The 26,557-nt window shown below is 41.8% G+C and overlaps 1 protein-coding gene across 13 annotated transcripts in view; it reads right to left on the reverse strand.

The window, feature by feature from the left end:
- Positions 1 to 13: 13 nt before the first annotated feature.
- The window catches only part of ctnnd1 (catenin (cadherin-associated protein), delta 1), a 30,832-nt gene continuing 4,288 nt past the window's right edge, over positions 14 to 26,557 (reverse strand). For 5 of the 13 annotated variants that reach the window (XM_032526203.1, XM_032526210.1, XM_032526228.1 and 2 more), the window contains exons 2-22: positions 19,887 to 19,961; positions 19,657 to 19,782; positions 19,158 to 19,444; positions 18,811 to 18,901; positions 18,009 to 18,199; positions 17,404 to 17,662; positions 15,971 to 16,042; positions 13,464 to 13,614; positions 12,701 to 12,899; positions 10,094 to 10,211; positions 9,440 to 9,596; positions 8,208 to 8,225; positions 7,870 to 7,935; positions 7,547 to 7,674; positions 6,448 to 6,598; positions 6,120 to 6,315; positions 5,791 to 5,987; positions 3,704 to 3,751; positions 3,493 to 3,575; positions 2,604 to 2,658; positions 14 to 2,108 (exon numbers count right to left, since the gene is read on the reverse strand). In XM_032526203.1, the coding sequence (XP_032382094.1) occupies positions 2,050 to 2,108; positions 2,604 to 2,658; positions 3,493 to 3,575; positions 3,704 to 3,751; positions 5,791 to 5,987; positions 6,120 to 6,315; positions 6,448 to 6,598; positions 7,547 to 7,674; positions 7,870 to 7,935; positions 8,208 to 8,225; positions 9,440 to 9,596; positions 10,094 to 10,211; positions 12,701 to 12,899; positions 13,464 to 13,614; positions 15,971 to 16,042; positions 17,404 to 17,662; positions 18,009 to 18,199; positions 18,811 to 18,901; positions 19,158 to 19,444; positions 19,657 to 19,776 (2,646 nt within the window). In that variant the 5' untranslated portion in view covers positions 19,777 to 19,782; positions 19,887 to 19,961 and the 3' untranslated portion in view covers positions 14 to 2,049. Of the gene's footprint in view, positions 2,109 to 2,565; positions 2,659 to 3,492; positions 3,576 to 3,703; positions 3,752 to 5,790; positions 5,988 to 6,119; positions 6,316 to 6,447; positions 6,599 to 7,546; positions 7,675 to 7,869; positions 7,936 to 8,207; positions 8,226 to 9,439; positions 9,597 to 10,093; positions 10,212 to 12,700; positions 12,900 to 13,463; positions 13,615 to 15,970; positions 16,043 to 17,403; positions 17,663 to 18,008; positions 18,200 to 18,810; positions 18,902 to 19,157; positions 19,445 to 19,656; positions 19,783 to 19,886; positions 19,962 to 22,044; positions 22,193 to 25,899; positions 25,966 to 26,557 lie in introns of those variants that run through there. The other 8 variants (XM_032526145.1, XM_032526178.1, XM_032526155.1 and 5 more) reach the window with 8 other exon arrangements.

Raw genomic sequence — 26,557 nt, forward strand, 5'->3', positions numbered from 1 at the left:
AACAACGTTTTCAAAATTCTTTTATTTTTTTTATTAAAACAGTATTGCTAGTTACATAATTCATTCATAAATGAGAATGTGCAACTTTTAAGAGCCAAGGCAAAGAGATTAGGGTGTAGTCCGGAATCAGATTTTTTTCCATTAGAGTTCCAGTATCTGATGAGTGTGTTACAGGATTTTGTTTAGCGAACTTGTTTTGCATTTAATTAAGACAAACTAAATGTTTTCAAATCAAATGTTAAAAACTGATTGCATATGCATTCACCCAGAGCACCCAAAACATTTAAACCCAAATCAATATAAAAAAAAAAAAATACATAAAACCATTCAAATTAACAAATATTCTCTTGTATATATAGTGTAAATGTGCTTTAATTTTTTTTTTTTTTCACTTTTTATTTTTAAATAGCAAATTCTGGTCTGTCTCCATACACTGTGATTTTTTTAACACAAACCCTTGCTCTCTTCTATTGTCTTTAAGTCTGTCCACTGTTGAAGGCATCTTGTCACTGAGAAAAATGAGGCATCCTCTGTCGTGTTTCAATTGGCATGGAAAACAAAAGGCTGGGGAAAAAAAACACACATTATACCCCCCCAGTGCTTCTTTTAATCATCCACTCAGTAAGTATCTACATCTCACTCAGCACTAAGAATATGCATTCTTCTACAGAACAAGCACTGAAGAGAAGAAATGCGGGCCATAACAGACAGTACCGTCTTCTCCCATGTACTGTTCTGTAGTCTTAAAGCCAGGTAGGCTATGGGTATGTGAAGCAGTAAATTATACAGAACTCAAGAGTTGTATACCTTATAAAAAAAACAGTTGCAACAACAAGAATCAACCCGTCACTTATTACATTATTTTGCAGAATAGAAAACTGATGAGTTCCATATACAATATTCCCAACTAGTAACCTGCTGAGAAAAAGACACCTTGATGTCATGTTGGGCACACCCATCAGACCTATCCTGAATGAGAGCGAGGCACTCCAGTTAGCCCACATGGATGCCGTTAGAGACAGTCTTGTTTGTACACATTCATAAGACTACAGAACTGCAAATATTAGTATATTCAACCCATGAATCCTGTGATTAATCCCAAGAATTACAAAAAGGGCTAACATGGAACAGAAACATCACTTTAGGAACAGAAGCTCTATTTGCATCTGTAGGGATTTCCCTGTAGGGAGGCCCTTCCACTCTTTTATATCTATGGATCACAATCAAATACAAAAAAAAGAAAAAAATGCAGCATGCATCTTGTTGATGGGACTGTCACAGACACAAGCTGCGAACAAAACAAAGCAGATGACAGTTTTTAGTGTAGCTGCTGTAGAAGTCTGAGTGGGTGAAGTTCTTGCATTCACTTCTTGCATTCAGTATTGGCAGTCGCAGCAGTAGCAGTGTCATTTGGCACGTGAACATTACTGTGGTACAGAGCAAAACAAGAAGAGGAACAACCACTACCGAAACAGAAGCAGAAGCTCTACACATATCTGATTAGATCATAAAACATTGGTTCTCAGTGGTTAGATTTTTTTTTGTAGCATTTAGCCATCAGAGAGCAAAAGAGATATTTCCTCATTCTTTTTAAACAGAGTACAATAGCCATTTATGTAAAATTTCACAATAAAGTGTCTTGTTCTGATCCCAACTTTCTATTTAGTTTCATTAGTCTACGACTACGCTTCGACCTCCAAGAAATAGAAAAAGTTCTCATATGAAGCCACAGTCTAGTTGAAGAGAGAATTAGTGTTGCCTGGGCAAGTTGTGGTGTTCTAGTGTAGCGCGGAGATGTAGTGTTGTGGCCGTGGTATCTGATCGAGTGGTTAGAGTTTCAGTGACTCGCGGAGCACAAAGTGGTCATAGTGTCTTGTCCGGTTGTCCACAGGGAGCGTAGGTCCACGTCAGGTTTTCTGTGGTTTGTCAGCTGCAATAGAAGAATGTAACAAAGAGAGAGAAGAGAAGCTGCAAAAGAGGGACAGAATAGTAGAGTGTAAAGGATGGAGTTTAGTCCCATCGGTAGTGTAGTGGTCCCTAATTGTCAGTTCAGCAAGGGCAGTAGGTGGGAGGAGGCTGTCGTCTTGTGATGCACACAATCAGTTTTTCTGCAAGAGAAGAAGAGGCACAAGTGCGGAAATTGATCATGTGAAGTGGCTAATGTGAGGCGTTCATGCCTAGGTGGAAACAATGGCACATTTAAAATTCTGATTCACAGCAGAGGCTTGGAAGAAAAAAAAAAAAGAAAAGAAAAAAAGGAAAAAAAAGAAAAAATAGTGTCCGCTGGCAACAAAGTCGTCACATGTTAAGACAAAAATTCCACAAACTGTGCAGAAACCAAAATTAAATAAAATCACATCTCAGAAGAACAAAAAAAAAAAGAACAAAAAAAAGAAAATCACTGACACTTTTCACCAGCAGGGGGAGCAAAAACAGTCCAACTACAGTACAATGGAAGCACATAGACAACACTGGTCACTGCTAAACACAGTCACAGAAAATACACAACTAAGATAATAGGCCAAGCAGTGAGTTGTTGAGGAGCAGCTGGTGGGACACACATACCATGCACTGACATGCAGTGTGACACGGTGTAGCCTAACCATCGTAAGAATCCATTAGAGGCAAAGAGGCCTGCCTTTCCCCATACATCCCTCCCTGAGAGAGAGAGAGAGTGAGAAAAAGAAAGAGAGTAGAAGTGTGTGATAGGGAAAGAAAGAAAAAGGAGAAAGAGACCAAAGGCGACATACAGAATTAAGAGAAAATGGAGAAGAAAGATTAAGGGGGGAAAGAAAAGCAAGAGAAAAAAGTGGAGGGAAATAGATGAGAAAAGAAAGGTTGCATGAGGTTAGTTCAATGTTAGGTTGTGTTTTGGGGGGGAGGGGGGTAAGAACACAAAATAAATGATGTGCAAGACAAAGGTCAACCACAGTGCTTTAATAAGACATGCTTCAACATGCTGACTGTGGGTGTGTGTGAGAGCGTGTCCGTTCACACTAATATTTTTAGCAAGTGTGAAGATATGGGTCGGTGTATCATCCTGAAATCTGGATGATCAAACGGGGTGTGTGTGTGTGTGTGTGTGTGTTACTCATGATTAACCATTTTTTTCTTTCAGCTAGGTTGTGATGTGCAGCAATATCCAATCCAAAAAACATTATTCGGCTTTGTGACGACACAGACTCCTGAATGAACTGGAGTAATTTCACAGAGACAACGCCGAAGAAAACAGTATTAGAAGATGATAAGATAACAGGAAGTGCGGCTCCACCGCAAGTGTGTTTTTAAAATATACTTTTTGAAAATTGTAATCATGTCTGTACCATACCACCGTCTTACAAATTAGTATTTCCTAGAAACGCTAGGTAAGGTAGGCAGGGGGATGCAAGCAGTATGTAGTGGAGTAATTCTCATGAAAGTGCAGTCATGCAGGGTTGTGTGTGTGTGTGTGTGAGAAAAGAGACGTGTGCGGTGCATGTGGCCTGGTTTTACCTGCACTGGATCTTTGTCAGCAGGTTCGAGTGTGTTATCGAAAGTGTTCCTTCTCCCTCTCTGGTCAAGTGTGGAGTAGGCATCTGAATGAAAAGGAGAAACATAGTACAGTGTAGTTAAGTTGTGTGTGTGTGTGTGTGTGTGTGTGTGTGTGTGTGTGTGTGTGTGTGTGTGTGTGTGTGTGTGTGTGCGTGTTTCCTGTCACACTTGCCTGGTCCCAAGTCATTCATTGGAATCATTTCGCGGTCCCCTTTGCCCCCTGTGTATTGAAGGCAAAAAAACAATGAGCATCAATATGCAGTTAGAAATGGGTTAGCCTCCCACAGAAATCAGTGTTAACAGCCAGACCATCTCCTCCAAAGGTAGAACGGTGTGTAGGTGTGTTAGTGTTTTGTAAGAGTATCAAGTGTCAGCCATGAGCCAGCTAGTATTTGCAAAGCTATAGTTCACGCTTCTTTGGTGTGTGCTGGATGGGATTTTGGAAACCTTAATATCAGTGCAAAAGAGTTCTAAAAGATCTTATATTATAGGATATTAGAGAAATGCTGTATGTTAACATAAGCGTGCGTGTGTGTGAGTGTGTTGACTCTTTGAAACACTGCCACAGTTACATTTGGAGAATTTGGAGCAGAGCTTTGTGGAGCTTAAAGCTTAATTTATGGTTGCCGCTGTGTTCCGCGTGCGAGGTGTGCATGCCATAAAATGACGTCACCACGGCTGTCGCCTGCACAAACATCTGTATGATTCTTCATGTACGGACCACAGGGAGTCAAACAGCCTTAAACATGTGGTCAACACCACACTGGCAAAAGAAGAAACACATTGCTGGAGAGTGTGGAAAAACATGAGAATCGTTTTGTCAAAGTGCTTCATGGAAAGAGGTTTTGATTTTGGAGATTAACAACAGTCAGGTTAATAATTAGATAAATGTTTCGCAGCCAGGCAGCCAACTGTCCTTTACTTCTATCTCTTCTCTACTACTTTTTGCTCATTCACAGATTTGTTTGTACGCCCTCTGGTGTTTCGGAGAATACTGCAGCGAACAATGCATTGATCGTAAACATCTCCGTGCGTGCTCGAAGCGCGCATGCCATGTACGGTGTCGTGTTCGAGTATACCCAACGCTTAAGTGAAGTACTAGACTTTGTTGCGTGGCTCAAAAAACACTAGAATTGGAGCTTTTCGATGCCCTTTAGAGCAATCAGAATTGGACTGGGTGCAAAGTAAAATTAATAATGTAAAAAACATACCGTGAATTAGCAAAAAGCCAAATTTCAAGATATACATCTGACCCATAGCAGTTTAACTTCTAGCGGTATGTCGTATGCTGCATTACAAACACGTGATTTATTTTTGTGTTTTTCAGTAAAATGTGACAACACAGAATAATATCCTATAAGTTAGTACTTTCAGTTAACCTCGTTATTAACAATGTTAACGCAAACCCATTTTAGCAGCTTCAATTTTTTTATTGTGAAATTAACGTTCTTTTTGACCAAGCAAACTTTGTAGTTTTTTTTCACATGCTGTTGCAACAACTAGTAACGTTAGAAAAACTACAACACCCACCAGATCTAGCTAGACCGGAAACAAAACAGGCACGCCGCACACACTTGTTTGGGCTTGCGAGCCGGCCAAAGAGTAGTAACGCTACATTTTGAGTGGATGGCGAGAGTGAGACAATGAAATGGACGCCAATAAGATTCTGATCGGAAGTTTACTTTTCAAAAGTTACCAAATGTTCCATTGGCAAGACCAAAGTGATCTGTGTGTTATGAGCTATCATCGCAGCACGTCTGAAATACGTCTGAAATACCACTTGAGGGCCAAGTACACAGCTGATGCCAATCCCCCCCGTCCAAGTATTTTTTTACCCTTTTGATGGACAGTGTTACACTGTGTGAGAGATTATTTACTCCAAGTGAGAATGTTAGTGTGAAATTGAACACTAGCAGTCTCTATGCCAATGTTGTTTTCAATAAAAAAAAAAAAAAAAAAAACATTTGCACCTTTCCATGTTGATAAGAGCATTAAAATGAGAAAAAAGAAAATTGGACAAAAAAAAAAAAATCAAGGGACATTTAGAATGGATAAAAATGTGTGCTTAATCACGAGTTAAATATGACATTGAGATTAATCGCGATTACGTGTTTTAAATGTTTGACAGCACTACTATTAATACAAACAACATTTGAACTGGACAAGACACTTAAAGACAGCAGACATGGAACACTGAGATATTTGGTCTTTGCAAGCAATACACTTCACACGCATAGGTTTCCCTGTAGTCTTCCTGACCTTTGTCTATGAGCGGCAGAGTGCTGTCCTCATATCCTCCGTTGGCCCTGGTGCTGTTGCTGGGAGGGTTAAGGTTGACCATGAAGTCTGTCTTCTTCCAGCCGTCTTTCTCCAAAGTACGCCGCAGCTCCTTGTAGCCCCACACTGTCTGAAGCACCAGGCCGGCCCCACGCACCTCCCGTTCAGAACGATTACTGCTGACCCCAGTGGACAGGGCAGAGAGACAGAGACACGCATAATGAAGCCAAGTAATTCAAAACTTCAGTTTCAACTGGTGAGAAACGTGCAGAAATGGAAAGGAAATAATCATCTCAAAAATCGGCCCCTACCCGTCCTTGTTAATGAGCACCAGTCTCTCGATTCCCTGTGAGGCCCTGAGGCTCTTTGCTGCTTCCAGACTGGAGCCCAGCACCTCATGGAGCGTGCTCAATACCGACACCACCGTCTCTTCTGACAGCGCTCGCACCGGCTGACTCTGACCACCGCCGGGCAGGTTGGCCACCAGGTTAGGCACCGCATGTTTACCTGAAAACACATGACAAAGAAGAAGTGATCATTTAAAAAACACACTTAAAGATTGACACTATCCTCTTGATACAGCATATCCTTGTGTCACAGATGGACTAGCTCAGCCCCACAGAGTGCTCCAAGTCTCACCTAGTAGATCTCTGTTGCGTGCGTCGATGGCCATGTTGCGGAGGGCTCCAGACATGGCGCGGACCACGCGGTCGTTGCCGTGGGCCAGCAGCTCAGTCATCATGGGTAGACCCTTCTCCTGCCGCAGCAGGGCGCGGATGTATCGCCCATACTAAACAGACACAATTTGGGTTTTTCCATTAAATCAGGGCACAAACTACTCTAACTTTGGATAGACTTTTGTATTTTCTGACACAGTGTAGTCAGAATACTTGATGACACATGCCAAAAAGTGCTCCCCTAAGTTATCACATTGCTGTTTGGCCAGTACCCTCTTCCACTATAGTGTACAAACAGACCTGGTCATAGTTAGTTATTTTCCTATTTTCCAAGAGAATAGATTACAATGAGAGAGAGACAGACACACAGACAGATTTGGGTACATTCGCATGAAGACATAAGGTACATTTACAGCATTCTGTTGTACATAATCCAGAGGAACCTAAATTATTGTCAGAACTAAACAGAATCTGCAGATTTTTCACCAGAATGAAAATCTGCGGAATTTAGCTGCTGCTTTTCTGCTTGGGGCGGAGATGTGTTTGTTAGCATTTAGTTTTATTTTAAATTTGTTTAAAATCTTTGAAAAATCTCCTGAAAAATCTGCATCTGCAGAGTCCGTGTAACTGTGACAGTATTTATGTTGGAGGTAGTAAGGCATTAGGCATATTTCCCAAGCATACTTACTGAAGGATTGAGCCAAATAGTATTAAAACTCCCATTTTCCCGGATTATTCCACTCACTAATCTTACACAGCCATAACCTTTCAGCCACAGTACTAGGAAACTGTCATTCAACACTTGACATGCCTCCTTTAACCCAGGGGATGACAGTTTCTACAGTAATTTGTGGAAAGTATCTTAGTAAGCACTTCAGAAAAGGATGTGTACTAATGTGTACTTGGTCCATTCCCAAAACCTCCAAAGATTTGAATGACGTCTCGCTCTGTTTGGCATGTTGTATGTTTTAGTCAGATTCCCACAATCTGGAATAGTTTTTCGCCCAGCACAGGGAGTTTTGGTGAAATGGATTAATACAATAATGAATAGCGTTTCTCACAGTCCAGCGTCCAGCACACAGGTTCTGAACGGCTCCAGCTGAGGCTTCCAGCACGGTGGGGTTCTTGGACTCCTTCAGCAGAGAGGTGTAGATGCGGACCACCTCTGGCTGGTACAAGAGCTCATAGCCTTCAAGGGGGGGAAAAAAAAGTGGGCAGGAGGAGGGGGAGGGGAAGTGTGAAGAAGAAAGTACGCAGAAATTATTATATACAGAGAAAATTCAGAAGAAGTAGAGGAGGGGGTGTGAAGGGGAAGGGTAGATGGACAAAAGGAAGTGTTTTGTTTTTTGATGCTGCTTTTTGATGAATAGAGTAAAAGAGTTACCTTTAGCAGGTGTGGTCCTCTTTGGAATGTCTATTATGTCTGCTGCTGCGTCCTCATCTTTCCTACCTGGAATCAAACATTACAGCTTTAGAAACACCCAGCATCTAAAGATGAGATTTCTTTTAGAAAATGAGTTCTACTGTTAGTACATTTAGTCTAGTTTATTTAGAGATACAGTATGCTATGACCAAAACACTGAGATGCATGAGGCGTGCATGTTAGTACTAAAGACAGTTACACTGACCCGTTAGCTCAGCTATTCTATTACTACTATTACTACTACAATGTGCGTTCATACAGCAAAGCAAAGTGCAGTCATACAGCGGTAAAGAGCTTACCTTTGGAAAACCACTCATCTGTAGCTCAGCACGAAAGGGGAGAGAAGAGAAAGACAGAACAGGAAGAAGAGAGAGCATTGACAGTAAGTAAGAGGAAAGCAGCCATAACTAGCCACCCAGTTAACACCTCCTTACATCCTAATAGCCCTGCTGCCACCACTCACAAATCAGCAATGTGACATGCCAAGTAAAGCAGATCAAGGGACACAGCAGCTTGTCTAACCATATACAATACAGCATAAATACATAAATACAGCACACACGCACACATCCAAACTGCTCTGCACAGTATCAGTTTGAGAATTTGTTGCCGTGATCACCTTTGTGCAACACACCTAAAATTATAAATGCACACCCAAACCAATAAGCTGATAACCAGTGTGGGACATCAGGTGATCTGCGACGTTTCTGATGTCTCATCTGTCCTGCGTAACAGCTGCTCTGATGCAATCTTCTCTGTCACGCAGTACTGTCAGTTATATCACAATATAAAATCTAGTCTGGCGCCATTTAAAATTCAGATTACAGTAAACCGAACACAGTTTTTGTACAGATTGCTTTTAAAAAGTAGAAATCACCCAAAGTTTCTGGCTATTTAATAGTAATCTTTTCTTGCATTATTTTAGAGCTAAAACGATTAGTCAATTGTCAGAAAATGAATCCTCAAACATTTTAATTTATTGTTTCAGTCATTTCTCAAGGAAAGATGCCAAACATTCACTTATTTCAGCTTCTCAAATGTGACAATTTTCTGCTTTTCTCAGTTTTGTTAAATCAGTAATGAAAATAATCGTTTGTTGCAGCCCTAACGGTGCTTCTGAATTCTATCTGACTTATTCATGTAAATGTTGACAAACGCAAACTAATTTAATAATAACATGGTCAAAACCAAAAAACAGTAGAAAGGGGAGAAAGTGGATGTGTAATTGCGAAGCGACAAATCAATACTCTCAGTGAAACACAAACAGAGCAGCAGGAGAGAGGACGAGCTTTCTCGCAGTTGGGGAAATTGCTAACATTCCTGTGTGAGCCAGTGGTTTTGTTTGTGCAAGAGTGTGTGTGTGTGTGTGTGTGTGTGTGTGTGTGTGTGTGTGTGTGTGTGTGTGTGTGTGTGTGTGAGTTTTGTGAGACACTGCTGTCAACAGTGACATCACCACAAATGTTCATCCTACTGACTGACAAATGCAACCCATGTCTCTCGCTCTCTCTCTCACACACACCCACACACACACCTTTGCTCTTGCGGGAGCTGAAGCAGCCGCCCTTCTGGCTGGCAGGGGCGGGGCCCTGGTTGAGGGGCGCGGTCTCCTGGTAGCGCTCACTGCCAGGAATTTCCCGGTGCACCTGATAGGACAAGTTCCTCAGCAGACACATGCTGTTCTCTATCAACTGCAAAGATGGGGGCGAGGTGGAGGAATAAGATGAGGGGGGGATAGGATGAATTATTAAAACGCAATCTATCAGCCAAGTTTCCTACTGCAGCTACATCAAATCACCTACTTGCAATCATACACAACCTTGTTTAAATTTAATTAAATATATGAACTAATTAATTACATGGTTTAAAAGAGCTCTCCGTTGATTTAGCATTGCACTCTTAGAACACAAGGGACAGTTTTTGAGAAAAAAAAGGATTCAAAAATAAATAAAATAAAAATCAATGCAGCAGAACCAGAGACAGTCTTTTTTTTTTCCTAACTTCTTTCTAACTCAGCACCCCAAGACTTTTTATTTTTTTATTTTCTAACTTGTAGTCTTCAGCCCCACCAATGCTGACAATTTATCAGACTACAGTCCCCTGTGGAGCCACAGTTATTTATCGTATATACCATTCACATTAGTCAGTGTAAACAGGCCAATGTGTAAAATCTGAGAGTTCCACTTACCTTATTGTCAACGTCTTTACAGTCAATCTGGGATTGGACAATGTACATGAGCGAATCGACCAATCCTGTGCACTCCCTCAGCTTCCTTCTTGCCTCACTTCGCTCTGAACTCACATTTCTTTAGACAAGTGGAGAGTTGAGAAGAGGAGAAACGAGAATGGTCAACAAAACCTGGATTAGCAGCGTGAAAGGCTGGAGACATAATTGAGGCAGTTAAGAGGTTAAAGTGGACAGGAAAGAGTCAATTGTAGTGACTACAAAAGGATTCCAGCACACAATACTCGAGTTGTTCAAATGAAAACCCCTGTTAAATTCCCTGGTTTACAAAGAGAGTACAGTTTGATGGGATCAAGTTACAGCTCTGGACCAATTTCCTCAGCTGCACTCTGACTCAGTCCTACTTAGTGAACTAAAAGGACTAGATGGATGGAAATGGATACCCAGTTAGTTCTTCATTCAGTGATGTAGAAGGCATGTAAAGAAAGGACATGAGGGAGAAATCTGTGGAACTCAGCCTTGGTCTTTTGTGCTGGCCTGTTTTGCCCGGTGACAGGCACGCCCTCTCACACACTACTTGGACACATTCTCTTCCAACGCAGGGGGGACTTCACCACATAGCTCAGAGGTTTATTTACATTCAGCAGTCGGCAAACATTTACAAAGTAAAATGCTGACTAAATTAAATGCTGCATCACAGAGCCGCTGGCCCGGCTATAGACTCTTAAGTAAGATGTATAGTTCTGCGTAAAATCTACGTTGCTACGTACGTAAGTACGAGGCGACACAAACTTACGGCGTAGCCTGATGTGCACCTCTCCACATATTTAACTACACGTCGCGGCGAGGCACGTTCGCTCGGCCGTGGCTTGGTAGCGTTGCATTTCCCCCTACTTAAGTAATTTCCTGCTACTCCTTCTACATAAAACATGAAATCAAGGAGAGGGTTAACTTTTTCTGCTACAGATGTCTTACCGTGGTCGGAGACACCTTGTTCAAAGCTAATTGGCGTCACGCTCTCACTTTCTCCCTCACTCTATCACTGGTATCTTGGGTATTTATGATCTGCATCTTGTGTAGAACATGGACAAAGCAAGTCATCGGACCTATGTGGGTCAGCCTCGTGTTGAGACAAACGGATTTAAACCGTTGTAGGCGTGATGAAGCAATATTTCATAGGTGTTAAAGTCTACAGCTCTACTGAACTTCAGATTTAATTGTACCAGATCACCTGTTAGTACAAAACTTAACAGGGATCCGCCAATCCCCTTTAGATATGCCACTGAGAGCACTTATTCTCTTTATGGGAAAAAGCCAGTGTACTGCTTTCAGCACATTCATACCAAGTATTGCAATTCATTCAATGTGAAGGCCATCTAAATGTAATGTTGAAAATGACGTATCTTCAAAAATCAAAATCTGCATGTTTAGGTGTTACGAGTGGTCTCAATTTCATGACTTTTCCAAAAATCCAAAAGTCACACTTAAACTTTTCTGAGTGTTAATACAAATCTAGACCAATTCATAATAAAGTTTCCTTCATGGAATCAAAATCTAACACCATTTCCTTGCACTCCTCAGTTAGATTTGAAGACACTTTTAGGAGTTTGACACACAAATATACAGTAGCGTATTTTCAATGACTAATTTTCTACTCCAGTGTCTGGTCACATGGTGTACTGAGACGATACTGTCCAGACCATTTCTGCAAATACCAAATTTACGATTACCAAGTTATTCACACATTTTTCTAGACCTAGCAAATGTGCACTGCAATTAACCGTGTGGTCAAGGGGAATGCATTGATAACAGCCTCGCAGGCTAGAACATACTGTTTACACTGTATAAGTCAACGCCCCACTGTCCTCTGCTCGCCCCGTCCCTGTTAACTGAAATTCCCTTCTTCGCCCTCTCCTGGCTGCAGTTCTCTTACATTCAAGCTGATTTGTCTGTAATAAATAACTGAAATTTAACTCTTTAGAGCACGATATAAAAATTCAAGATAGATTGATTTTTGATGAGATTGTTGATAATGAGATTTGTGTTAATATGTGCTAGTAGTCAGAGTAAAGGCTTCTGACATACACAATTTAGAACATGCATCATTCCATTAGAAACCTTTATATGAACCAGCCTGGACGGTTCGGTGCTTATTTCTTTCTACTGCCAGGATAGCTTTATCAAAGTATACTTTTACTGCAGTTATTGTAAGGATATTATCCAAAAATAGAAAAGCAATCAGAAGCAGACGTGACAACAAATCTTTTATAATCAATCCTAACAGACAGAAATGTAAGTGCAATGAAAGGTCTTGTAGAATGGGCAGATTTATCCTGATTGAGAGACACACATTAGGCATTTGTATTCTGACTATCACCATTCTGATTATTAGTGGAATAAAAGGCTTCACGTGAACATTGCTCCTTTCCTCTTTCATTGAGGCCATGATGTTCATCAGTCTCTTCTGCTCTTTTAACTCTACATTGCTCCCTCCCTCAATCTGCTGAGCTGGCATGTTTCCATAGTAAACGCTTGTGCTACATCAACCCTTCCGCCTTCCATCCCCTTCATATCATCAGAACCAGATCTGATAAGCGCTTCCTCTTATACCTCAGGCAGCCTGCTGTGTTGGTGAGGGCCGTCTCCCACTCCAGATGCCTGGGCTTGCAGCTGTCCCCTCCACCGGCTCCGTTGCTCCCTCTCGCCCAGCCTGAATGGGGCACCATCACCTCGTCAGAGAGGGCGTGCAGTGCATGGTCCACAATCTCCATTTTCACAGAGTCATGCGACGACAGGTTCCACAGTGTCCCTGGGGAAAACGAGAAAATTAAAACAGTCAGAAATGCCGCATTTAATTATGAAGCCTACCTCCACTCTGGCAAAAAGACATTTTATAGGCCTTTAGAAAATAAGCCTTAAAATGTATATATTACTTCACACAACTTGTTTTCAATAACAAGTTGTAAACACACAGGAATATCCAAATATGACAAGTAAGGTTATGCCATTAGTAAGTGTGGGAATTTAATAGCCTGTGTCTTTTTGGATAAGTTTAGCATTTTCATTATGTTCTAGTATAGAGTGAACAGGTTTTTTTTCTCATCATGAACAAACTACTAAAAATATGATACACATGGGCGCCCGGACAGCTCAGTTGGTAGAGCAAGCATCCACATATAGAGGTTTACTCCTCGACTCCCCTGCGGACCTTTGCTGCATGTAATCTCCCCCCCTCCCCTTCCCTTTCATGTCTTCAGCTGTCCTATCAAAATAAAGGCTGAAAATGCCCAAAACATGATACAAATAAAAAATTAGAAGTAATATAACAGTGTTTTCAGTGAGCCGATGCTGTGCTGTTGCATGTGCCTCTAACCTGTGATGGTGTCAGTGAGGTCCTGGTCATGGGTCTTCCTCAGCAGCCTGACCAGGGCTGGGACTCCGTCACAGTTCTTGATGGCGATCTTGTTGTCTTGATCTTTGCCATATGAGATGTTCTTTAATGCTCCGCAGGCTGCATAGTGAACCTTTCAAAAAAGATGCAATAACAGCTTAGTGAGCCATTGGTCATACTGAAGTATCACTTAATGAGAGCACTGCTTTCACATACATGGATTTAGTGTATTAGTAGAAAACAGTGTCATGCCCTGACATGGGTCTTGGCGGTTTTACTCATTCAATTGTCTATAATTAGTAGGCCACATAGCGGACATATTTCCACTATAATGTATAAAGCCTGTGTGAGAGGCGCGATGTCCCAACAAAACAGCAATCAATGGCGAGAAATTACTGACAGCATGACCCACTTTTCGGTTGAAGAAATGGTGCCATTCTACACCGTTACAAAAGCCACCATTCAAGGCCATGCTACAGGCCTTTAACAGTATGCACTACCCGACCCAAAGAACTTTTCTCAAAAAAAGCGTTCCCTGAAAAGTATATATAAAGTAAAGGGCAGCATTATACAGGAATTGAAAGATATTGACAATTTCTCCGTGACAACGGATATGTGATCAAGTGTAAATTCAAACTTAGATCAGGCCCAAAAAAAAAAATCAAGCCCGACCCTACCAGAGCCCTAGGGGTGGGAATCACCAGAGGCCTCACGATACAATAACATCACAATACTCATGTCACGATACAATATTGCGATTTTAAACATATTAAAATATTTTGCGAAATATTACATTGTCTTCCCTTTTTTACAACTTCAAATTTTTCCCAATATCAAATGATGTCCCCAAAATGAAACTTTGTCAACATCCGTTTCATCTAAAAAGATACAGCTCTGTTTGTGTGCATTACTTCAGTTTTATTGCTGAAAAATGGGATTGTCAAGCAGACAAACTGACCAACACATATATAATAAAATATCCATACTTGGCGTCTGTGTATCGATACAGTATTGACACTGAAAATATTGCAATACTATGCTGTATCAATTTTTCCCCCACCCCTACCGAGCCCGTGCACGCTGTGTACGAGCCCAGCCCCACACATTAACTGTAATTAAGAACCTGAGCCCAATTTAAACCTGACAATTTTTTAATACGTGGGTTGTTATTACTGAAGTACAATTCTGAGTTGTTTGAACTACAGAAATCCGTATAGGATTATCTTAATAAATAATGCAACAAGGACAAAGCATGTAAACTGCATTATTTATTCAGAATGGATAGCAAATGGATCCGAATGAAGAAACGTTTATAAAAAAAATAAATAAAGAAACTCGACCGTAGCTCCCTCAGCAGAATAGTGTGGGTAACAGATCAAGGCAGCAACATAATCAAAGCCCTGGAACCAAATAGGAGCCTTTTCTTCTCTCGATCACCTAATTAATACTGTCCTTCGCCACGGTCTGCATGCCGACGCACTGGCCGCACTATCCAGAGTGACGGGAGAAACTGGAGAGGCATAGCTTTCTCCCCACCCAATTATGCAAGTAAAGTAATTAAAAACAACACAAATGCTTGATCAAGGGCCCGGCCCAAGGACAGTGGCAGAAAATATGGGCCGGGCCGGGCCAAGTTTGGGCAGAGAATCTAAACTCTAGATGCCTTACATGAGCCTGACCATTCATTATCTCATCACGGACTGGGAAATTAAGTCAAAGTGCCCGGAGACCGCGTTCACACCGGAAAGTCACACACCCTCAGGTCCTCCTTTCAAGAGTCTGGACGAGAGAAAAACTGGGGCAAATATAGTGGTGACGGAGAGAAAACCAGACTAGCAATGGCTAAATTGCTTTGGCCATAATCTGAATTTAGCAGTTACCAATGCAATGAAGGCTGAAAAGAACATCCTATTATCAATGCTGCATGTTACATACTTTTGTACTGTGCAATTTAAATCTCTCTCTCTCTCTGTCTCTCTCTCTGTCTCTCTCTCTCTGAAGATGAAGTCGCTGTTTGACCCATTTCTCCAGCCAAAGTCATCCAACGCACACCAAACTTTAAATTTGTCACTGTCCGTAGAGCATGAAATGTGAAATTGAGATGCCTCGAGAGTGGAATGCATGATGTGGTTTGTCTGGTATTGCTCATACAAAGATCAGCAAAACCTCGCCACAGCTTGTGCTAAATGAAAGGGAATCATAGAAAAACCACAGAATGTTTTGGCCAAAACCATATTTAGCACAAATGTTGACCTACAGGATTTGACCAAGAGAAGTCAAATACATAATTGCCATTTCCTTTTCAAAAGCGGTATTAGAGCAGAGTCTCAAGTTCCCCCTTGTCTCAGGCCAAATGAACTGTCTCACTATTACATAAGCAATACACTACATCCCTTAAGCCTCACTTTTACCCCACCTAGTCTGATCATAACACACTACTAGTGAGTAAGGAATGAACAGAAAGCAATGGAGAAAAACAGCAAACTGACCTCTTTGTTTGGGTTGTCAAGCATAGAGACCAGCGCTGGGATGCCTTTCAGTCGACGCACATCACATTTCACCTGGAAAACAAAAGGATGGACAGAAGTAGTGATGTGGATAAGGGCCCAATAAAGTCCAGTTTCCTGTTTTGTAAACAGCCCAGCAATTCATATTATGTAAACAGCAAATCAATTTTAAAAAGTCAAAGATGCAATGATGTACAAACTAATTCAATCAGAGCACCAATGAAGAAAAGAAAAGCACATGACAGCATACTGAAAGACGCTCAGTGAAGAAGACAAATCCAGGAAAAGTCTTATGAAGGAAACTAATACCCTGGCTAAGACAAGTTGTAAAGCAAGTCCCACAATGACAGACATTTACTAGTGATGGCAGTAAAAAGCTGCACTTAACACTAACTTACATTAACTCTGAAAACTCTAAATCCAGACATGCTCTGCCTTGCAACTCACAAGTCAAATGTTGCCATGCCAACAACTGGAAACATCAAAAACAGACTGCAGATAATGTTTTGTGATGTAAAGTTTGGCAGATAAGAAAATAGAGCTTACAACATATCTTGTGGCTAAAAGTCCAGTCTTCAGCCTGTTTTCATATAAAAACGGAACTCTTCTGCCGAACAGACTATCTGCATTTTCCAGCCATCTGTGGCTTCATATTTTTATTTTTTTCTGCTTACTTCCAGTTCATGGTAGAACTGCCTCTCTCTTGTTGAGGATACAGCATTATGTCATCTTGTTTGAATAAACTTTAATGGAATTGTCACTGGACAAACCCATCCAGGGGCTCTGTGCTTAGGTTTAGTGTGAGCATAAAAGTCCCAGGTTGGTACAGATTAAAATCTGTAGTTTGAGTTAACACAAAACACAAATTCAATAAGACACAGTGTCTGTCCAGCTTTAGACCGACTTCTTCACTGCAGGATATTTTTCCTTGTTCGCTTTGCTATATTTTTAAGTGATATCTACGGTTCATGTTGTTGTAACCAAGTGCATTGCCACATAGTTAACTAACCAGCAACGCATGTTCAAATACTCTATTAAAATGTTGACTTCACTGATCAATAAGCAAAAAGCAACTTTGAAACAAATCTGCAGTTCTACATTTGAAGCCAGATCAAATTCAAAAGCAGTTCTATTTCCGATATCCAACCTTAAGAAAAGAAAAATTTAGTTTTCTACCCCTCCAACAACTCCTTATCTTCCACATCCAACTTTTTGTCTGGCTTTGCCATATGCTCTATCATACATGCCTCGATCAGTTTTAGAAAAAACATGACTAGTCATCCTAAGTCTTCAAATATTGCACGTAAACCTCTGCGCTCCTCAAGTAATTCCTTTTAAGTGTATTCCCATCTACATCACACTGAATACACGCTTTATTAAATAAAACAATATGCTCGCACATGTGCATCCCTTACTTTATCATTTTTATAGGTGAGATGCTGCAGGTATGCAGCGGCGTTGCTCCTGACGGGGTCCAGCCTGTAGTTCAGCATGGCAATGACCTCTGGCAGCTCTGGCTGCCGCCAGCCGCCAGGACCGGGGCCGGGAGCTTTCCTTAGAGTGCTGTCCAATGAAGCCATGCTCCCTCTTTCACCCTGGGCCAGTGGCGCTCCTCCCCAATAGTACATGTCCCCTGGGCCACTCATGTCGCCATCCAAGGTGCCCTCGTAACTCCTAGGGAGGGCGGAGGAGAACATTTGTGAAGGTACATATTTTCTGACAACACAGACATCCATTAATACAAACAGAGAGAAAAGGTGGAAAACAGTTGTTCATAACAGTGGTCATTTAAAAACCAAAATATATACAATTCACAATATAGTTTCCCCATTACTTCATTTCTTAGCTAAAACATAAATTATTGTAGTAGTATGTGCACTTTTTGCACACAAACATCACTGTCAAAGATGACTCAAAGGCACTGCATACAGTTGATGTACAGAGCATACATCTAGATGTTACTCATCCCTAAAATACAGTGAGTGTTTGACATGAGTCACTTAAAAAGCACACAACTTACCCAGCCCTGCGTGGGGGCCCATGGGAAAACACATTGTGGTTGCGGGGTACGGTGCTGTAGTGCATTTGGTGTCCCATGCCATAGTCGGGCTCATCGTAGCCCATGCTGCGCTGATCATCCTCCAGACCATACGGCTCTGGGACAAACCTCGGAATAGAGGACAGCTCCATGGCACTTCCCATACGCCCAACCTACACAGGGACAAGGTCTAAAATAATAGAAGCTCCAAGCCAAATGCTGTGGCAAAACGTACTGTATGTACTCCTCTAATCCCATTTCATTCTTAACAAATGGAATGGAAGCAAAATATCAAAATGAGCTAATTAATCTTTAATGTAAACAATTCCTCAAATAAAATTTTATTACAAAAAAATCCTTGAAAGCTAAATTCTTTGTCTTGAAGCTTTGTTAAATCAAGGTAACTAGCAGTGTACGGCTGACTGTGTTTCCGCAAGAAGGATTATTACTAGCGCACAACGGGCCGACGCTTCTGATTTCTGACTTCAACATTTTTTTTAACTGTCTTGAAATTTGGCTATAAATTTTTTTCGCTTTTTCTAAAGGAAACCTGTTTTTTGTATACATAGAAAAGACAGGTTTCCTTTTTTTTTTAGTAAACAGCAATATTATATTTACTATTGCTGTTTACTAGTTGTTTTCTTACTAAGTATTTCTTATCCGATTACTCGAGCAATGGAATAATCGGTAGAATACTCGATTACTAAAAGAGTCGATAGCTGCAGCCATACTGTAATGCTCAGCGGGCCAAGTTGAAATTGAATACAATGGTTGTTGAAGATACCTGTGGCTGAGCAGCATAGGGGTCCAGCTGGTTCCTGCTGGGGGCTCTGTAGCTAGGATCCAGAGTTCTGTAACCATCTGGATGGACCGGTCTGGAGAGGAGAGGGGAGGGACAGGGAAGTCAAGTGTGAGGATAGGAAGAGAGGAAAATATTATTTAATAATAATAATAATAATAATAATAATCCCATTAATTTATAACATTCATACAAACAACAACAAAGACATGAGACAAACTTACAACCCCCCCACCCCTCCAACACACAGGACTTGTATTAGAAGTACGAAGTTAATATCTCCATGACTTAAATTCTTTGTCAGCTGCGCTTAAATAAACAAAGAACTACACCTGTAGCGATCATCCATGCGAGCTCCCCTGCTAAGGCTTGTGTAGGCCTCAGATGGGGGTCCAGTGCGGTAGTCGTCGTAGCCCCCTGGCGGTCCGTAGTGGTAATTGTGGGGCACAGTGTGAGTGGGGTAGTCCATGGGCACGCCACCTCCAGGTCCTTGTCTGTAGACCATGGCCGCAGGGTAGCCCCCCATACCCGTCACGGAACCCCCCCCATCCAGGGACAGCGTGTCTGACACGGAGGGAATGACTGTGCGAGTGGTGGTGGTCTTTACTACTTTCTTTACCTTGAAAAGCAAAAGAAGGGAGGCAGGAGACAAGATTCAACAGTTGACATCAACAAGCTTAAAAAAGTTAATCCAGGACACAATTTAAAAATGAAATGCCTCAATGAATCCTAATGCTACACACAAACACACAAAACTGTTCTTTTGTCATTTAGCGCTGGACACTGCACATTTCGCAACATGGATTTCCACTTTCCATTCTCTAGTGTTACCGTGGTTTCTGTGCGCCGCGTGGTCCCATCTTCATTGGTCTGCACAGAGACAACAGGTGGCACCTCCTGGGGATCTTCCTCCACCGTGTATGTTTCCTGCACCACCTGACCAGGCTCCATCCTGAACTGCAAACACATTAACATTTCAGAGAAAACTCCGATATGCAGTAGGTCTCACGTGGGATAGCCGTTAAACGGCTGAAACAGAGCGGGCTCCAGAAGATGCTTACATGATGTGTCCCGTTGATGTAACCCTCGTTCAGTGTCAGCCTCTCTATGTCTGCATCACAAGGAATGCGGCCGTTCTGCAGGGAGGGAAAAATACAAATGAGAGGATCCAACGCATGAATACATACACACATACATCACAACATTGACTAAGGAGTTCTATAGTAATAAGCTGCTTATGCACAGTACTGACCAAATTAAAACAAACAAAAGCAGCAACTTTTGTCGGCACCCAGCTTTATCTTGGGACATTACATAAACTCCAAACCCCATGAAAAATGAACGGAACCAGAGGCTGTCAAGTTTGCACTCTTAACCATTAAACACAAACAACTTCATGGGACACACTCATCCAAAAAAAAACTATGAATGAACTGGGATAATGCAATGAATTTATGAAAAAATTAGTAATGAAATGAAAAATGGCCCACAGAGAGACAAACAAAGAGACAAACTTCTTTCTCTTATGAGTCGACACCCCCAGCATTGCAGACCCAGGGGTGGGGATGGGTGTGGTGCACTTTCCATTCCAGCCACAGGGGGAGCTCTATGTATCTTTACTGACATCTCTGCAGCTCCACTACTATGGTAAAGGGAACACAGCCAAGGGGGGAATTGCTCAATAGTTATTTGGAGATTGGATGCAGTTGTACCATGCTGACAGAAATGTTGTATTTAAAATAAATAAATAAAAATAAGTTTAAAGCTGGAAATAATACTTGCGGGAGGAGCAATGACAGCCTTTTAAAGTGCCACTGGACCTAGATTAATTACAAAAGACTTAGTGGAAGCCAATTAACACACTCTTTGACTCAGTCAGAGAATAGCAGACAGTGCCGGGCAGATGTGAGCGTGTGGGAACCTGTCAGTTAAGACTAAGGTCGTGTTGCGCTGCCTGGGAGAATGGCAGAGGCATGCCGAAGCCTTTGGGCTATGTAAACACACAAAACAGAGATAAGAACCAACACTGGCTACATTTCTGTCCTGCTCTCATTAGAACAAACACACACACACAGCATATATTTCTGCTCCTTATCAGCCACTAGAATTAGCTGAGACTGGGATGCGTCCCTGGAAATGCGTGCCTACATGCAAGAAAGAATGCCCACAACAAAAGAGGAAAAGTAAGCGAGCGAGAGAACCCAGTAGTTTGTGAGTGTGTTTCAAAGGTTGCTTCAGGGCCATAGGTATGTGCATGTGTATGCTGGTTTATTCACATGGACTAATGACCACGCAATAACGGAGCGAAAGAATGAGTGAGAGGTGGGCGGGTGTGCCAATGTGTCCATCTGTGAGGTCACCCGGCAGTCTGAACCAGGTAACTGACTCACGCATGATAAACAGGGTGTGTAAGTAAGCAGCAGAACACACTTTAGCTATGAACCAAACTCAGCAATAAACAATTTTACCAGCAATTCACAGCTGTTGAAACATTTCTGACTGATCCTGTCCTAGTTGATGGACTTCGCCCCACTGATCTAGCAGTCGAGGGATGTCATCTTTATACCAAAAATAAACAACAAATTGTATAAAACAAGCAATAAACAGTAAAACAAGCTGGCATTGACATACTGTAGCTACGACAATGGGCCAGGAAAAGCTCAATATTACAAGAAACAAAATGTCGAGCCAGACATCTCTCTGCATGCACGCTAACTCCCATGGACATGTCAAGACAAACATGGTGGGTTACACTGGGTTGTTAAGCTTGATTGGTGGAAGGATGTGATGATGATGGGAAGACTTTTATTTTGAATGAGACATGGTTACTGAGGAACCCATGAAGGATGGAAATAATGCGTGATCAAAAGCTGCGCGGACCAACGGTGGGTGCAAATGTACCTCCTCGGGAAGGCTGTATTAGAAGGTGCTTCAGTCGCTGGATTTGACTCAACGTTTAACTCCCAAAAGCCAAGCTAAAATCAAGCGCACCTCAAGACTCCAATCTGACTAAAAACCTACCAAGGAGGTATTTTCCCCCCAAGAGGTTTGGTTTAGGACGGGTGATGCTGCCATCCAGTCGGTCCACACGGATGGGATGGGATGGGGGGTGACCATGGAGATGACATGGGATGAACTCGCTCAGATCAAGGGTTGAATCCAAGGGACTTTTCAATGGAAAATGTGCATGGGAGAGTGGGGGAGGGTGTTCCATGTTACCTGCATGTTGGGGAGGGGGCGGGGTAGGGTGCCAGCACACGACCTCCGCTCCTCCTCCAGAGCTCGGCTCAGCATCTCAAACTGCCTCTCCTGCTCCCGCACCGAGGCCAGCAGGGAGGCCGTACTCGCACACTGCTCCATTCACACGCTGAGAGCAGAGCACAGGACAGGACAGGACAGGACAGTTCACGGTCAACACCAGAGACTAGGAGAGATTCAACCAACACCAGGATTTAATCAAAGAACAGACATATATACCAAGGCTGAATCACCCAAGTACACAGATAAAAAGACAGAGGTGACCCTGGCACCGTGCACATCAGGGAATGCACACACTGAAGAGCTAATGAAGTTGAAGCTTATAGGTTAAATAGCCGCTGGAGCTGATGCAGGAAGACAAAGCAAGGAGAGATAGATGAGGAAAGAGAGAACTGGGAAGATAAAGGAGCATATACAGAGAAAACGGGAGTACAGACAGAACAAGAGCAAGAAACACAGTGAGGACAAACAGCAGGCACAAAGAAAGGGCGCACGACTTCCGAATTAATTTGCAAAAGTGATTATTCAGTTCAAATTCTAGGTGGGGCCAGCATCAGCAGAGCAGGTTACTTCTCAGTGTGTTTCTTCACCTTCAGCTCAGCAGGGTTAAAAATAGAGAGAAAGTGACAATTGCACCATGTTTTCAGCAGCAGCGTGCAGAGCTCGTTAGCACTCCTCTATTCCAAGGATGCAGAGGAAGTAAGGAAGGAGAAGGGAGACGAATGCAAGGGTGAGAGCATTGAGAGGAGTTATCAAGAGATGGCATCACACCATCAAGTTACACAAATCTGAAGACCCAGAAGTGTTTTAAATTTAAATTGAGAGGGTGTGTTTTCCACTGCGGGGAAAAAGGTGGCAGGCCTCACTTTCTACTATACTTACTAAACTGTGCAAGTTATAACATGGATGGGCCTTTCAGTTTGCATGCCATCTATGATAATTTACTTTAACAGCAGATTTAAATAGGACGACTTCTTTTATAGTCCGACGGCTATTTATGACCACGAACTGAAAGCAATAAACCACATGTATTATGCATTATACTTCAGTCAGTGATCTGGACTAAATGGGTGCTACGGCAACATCAAAATATATATATATAGCTGGGCAATATATCGATATGAGACTAGATATTGTCATAGATTTAGGATATCGTAATATGGCATAAGTGGTGTCATACCCTGGTTTTAAAGGTTGCATGACAGTAAAGTGATGTACTTTTCTGAACTTACCAGACTGTTATAAATGTTCTATTATTTGCCTTTACCCACTTAGTCATTGTATCTCCATTACTGATGATTATTTATCAAAAATCTCCTTGTGTAAATATTTTGTGAAAGCACAAACAGTCGACACCACAATATAATATCGGTATCAATATCAAGGTATTTGGTCAAAAATTCCAAATGATCCTCTGATCTTAAGCTTCTACGTTCCAACGCTTTGACCTGCCAAAACTTTATAAACAGCCACGCTATTGCATTTTATTTTCAGATTCAAAATGACACCTTACCAGCACTTGGTGCACTTTTCCTTACATACATGAGACCAGGACGTCTCACAGGCACTTATTCCAGTTCCTCCATATAGAAACAACTATGGTCAGAAATCCTTTTTCTATCCATACAGCAAGATTTGGAATGACATTTCCCATCACATCAAAACACTATCATCCATCACATATTTCAAAAAGGCATTCCAGCAGCTCCTTCTTAACAGCTACACATGCACACATCAATTGCTCATTTATTGTCCAGTCTGTAGTTGTCTAGTCCACGCTGATGTCCCGTACAACTGTTTCTGTCCTCATGTGCCGTAACTGTATTGTCTTACAGTTTGGGTAACTGTGCCTCTTTGCTAAAGAACTTGAATGTTCAGACATCTTTTCCTCCCAAGGCAAATTCTATCCGTTTAGCAATTCAAACTATGGTGATGTCAGACAATAAAAACAATTTACATTCAATTTCAGACAAAACGATTTGTACTTTCACTGTGCTTAGCAACACATTTTCAAAACGTTGGTAGAACCTGTCTCAACCTGAACATTTACTTTCCTAACATGGTTGGTCTAACGATTATTCACACGTAAAGAGATTGCTTGACACCACTCATTTGGAGGGAAGACAACACACTACTGCATGCATTTCAAAATAAGCAGCTGAATCCCATGACGAATACCAAAAAAGTCAGTGTGCAGCAACAGAGAAGAATGCTAAAACAGAATTGGAATACAAAACTGCAAAAGGAAAGGAGGAGAAATTTTGGATTTTAAATTGACTTTTGGGGGATAATGCAGCTTAAACACATGCCACAGATGACTTAAGCCGTAATCACAGAGGCATGAGAAGTGAACGTCACTCCGGTCCAAAATAAGACAATGACAAAGTACCTCTTTTTTTTTTTTGGACTTCCTGAGCAGGGACGCTAGTGAGGAAGGACTGAGGAATCTGGGAAAGATTACTTCAGCAACAGTGTCTAACTAGTAACGGGATGACAGGAGCGTGGCTCATCTCCAAACCAGGGCCAAAAAAAAAAAAAAACATTTTCTATTTCCCTTGACTCATGTAGATCAAATCTGCTCTCCATCTGCACACAGAGGACTGGCTGAGTGAACAAAGACTCCTGTATTAGGTTTGAGTGTGTACAAATGCCAGTGTGAGTGTGTACACACATCTGTGTGAGGTGGCTAGAGTGCGTGGCTGACGGTTAAATCCCTGGATAATCAAACAGAGCGGTGGCAAGTTTGAAGAAAGTTAATGCTGCCTGGTTTCTTTTCCCTTTGTGTGGAAGAAAAACACATTTGTAAAGAGAAACACACGAGCCACAAGAGCCACACACACACACACACACACACACACACACACAATGTCATACATTCCTCAGTGAGACTTTGCGTGTCATATCCTGTCTCAGCTGTTGGAAGCTGTCCTAATAAGGGAGCCCTTCACTCTTTTATTGTGCTGCTCTCATCAACCTCTCACACCAACATTTTTTCCCTCTCCAGCCAAACACTCCAATCCTGAAAGATAGAGTGGGTCCAATTACTTTCTCCCCCCCATGACCCAATCAGGGTGTCGGACCACAAACCCGTAAGTGCTTCTTTGGTGGACAATGCTCACAAATGAAGTTAGTATAGGTAACCCCTGAAGCTGAGCATGCGTTAAATCTGAAGTTTTAACCTTGACTTCACTCAACAACAGATCTGTCCTGTGATCAAAACACAAAAAGAAAACCGGGAGCTGGGTATTGCAGTAGAGATGCAGAGCGATCGATTAATTGATTAATTGTCAACTATTCAAGTAATCGCCAACCGTTTTGAAAATTGATCAATCACTGAGTAATTTCTCATGAAAGACAAGAGTAAAAATTGTCCGATTGCAGGTTCTTAAATGTTAATAGCTTTTAGTTGGGGACAAATCAAGACATTTGAGGACATCATCTTGGGTTTTGGGAAACAGTGAACCACATTTTCAAGATTTTCTGACATTTTATAAACCAAAAAACTAAGTGGGGAGATTAATCAACAATGACAATAATCGTCCTATACGGCAGCAAGCTACAAACTTTACATTTTTGGTTTGAAGCACCACAGCCAAGCCAGATTAATTCATGTACCACTTTATCAGTTCCCGATGCATATTGGTAATCCTTTATCAGCGGTTTAAACTTCTATATGCATGTTCTAACTAGTTTTCACGCATTTAAATAACTGAAACATACGTATTCAGGTGTTACAGCTGACTAGATGTGGATATATTATTTTAACCAAATCATAATTTATTTTTTAATTAGTTGAGGTACTCTACAGTTTGTCACCTGGCAACAGAAGAAGTACCCTCTGAGGTTCAGTACCCCAGGTTGGGAATCACTGGCCAAAAGCAGCCGTCAAGTTTTAGAAGATTTCAACTTGGCCGTGAAGAACCGACACCGTACATCAGATCAGACGGCATACCACAGTGTGGGTCATTCTTTGTGTCTCTGTCAAAACACAAGCATAGAGGAAGACGTTTTTTGTGACTCCATGCAACAGACAGACAGACTCAAACAACTTCTACAGCTATGCGAGTCCCACCACACTAACATTCTTGTGGCAGGGAGTAGTTGCTTCTAAGAGTTTTAAATGGCTTTAGCCACTTAAAGCCTGGGCATTAGTCATCAATCTGCTGTAAGGCCATTAGCAGCAACGCTAAATTGTATCTGCTAATGGGGAAGCCCGGGAATTACACTGCCAAGCCACTTACCATCCTCTGCCACCACACAACACAGCAGTACACACCTCTTATCAGTGTCCACTACTCACTGAAAACGTTGGGGAGTACACACTCACAGCCAGTTTGTTAGTCTATCACCCAGTGCCCACTGACTATTGTCACTGCAGTGTATTCCCTCATTATAATATGCCATCCTTGCTATTTCAGCCTAAAGCACACACACTTGCTGTTGTGGCTTGGCCAAGTGCTCCGCTGACTCAGCC

The sequence above is a fragment of the Etheostoma spectabile genome, chromosome 2, assembly GCF_008692095.1.
Source record: "Etheostoma spectabile isolate EspeVRDwgs_2016 chromosome 2, UIUC_Espe_1.0, whole genome shotgun sequence".
Classification (NCBI taxonomy): Eukaryota; Metazoa; Chordata; class Actinopteri; order Perciformes; family Percidae; genus Etheostoma; species Etheostoma spectabile.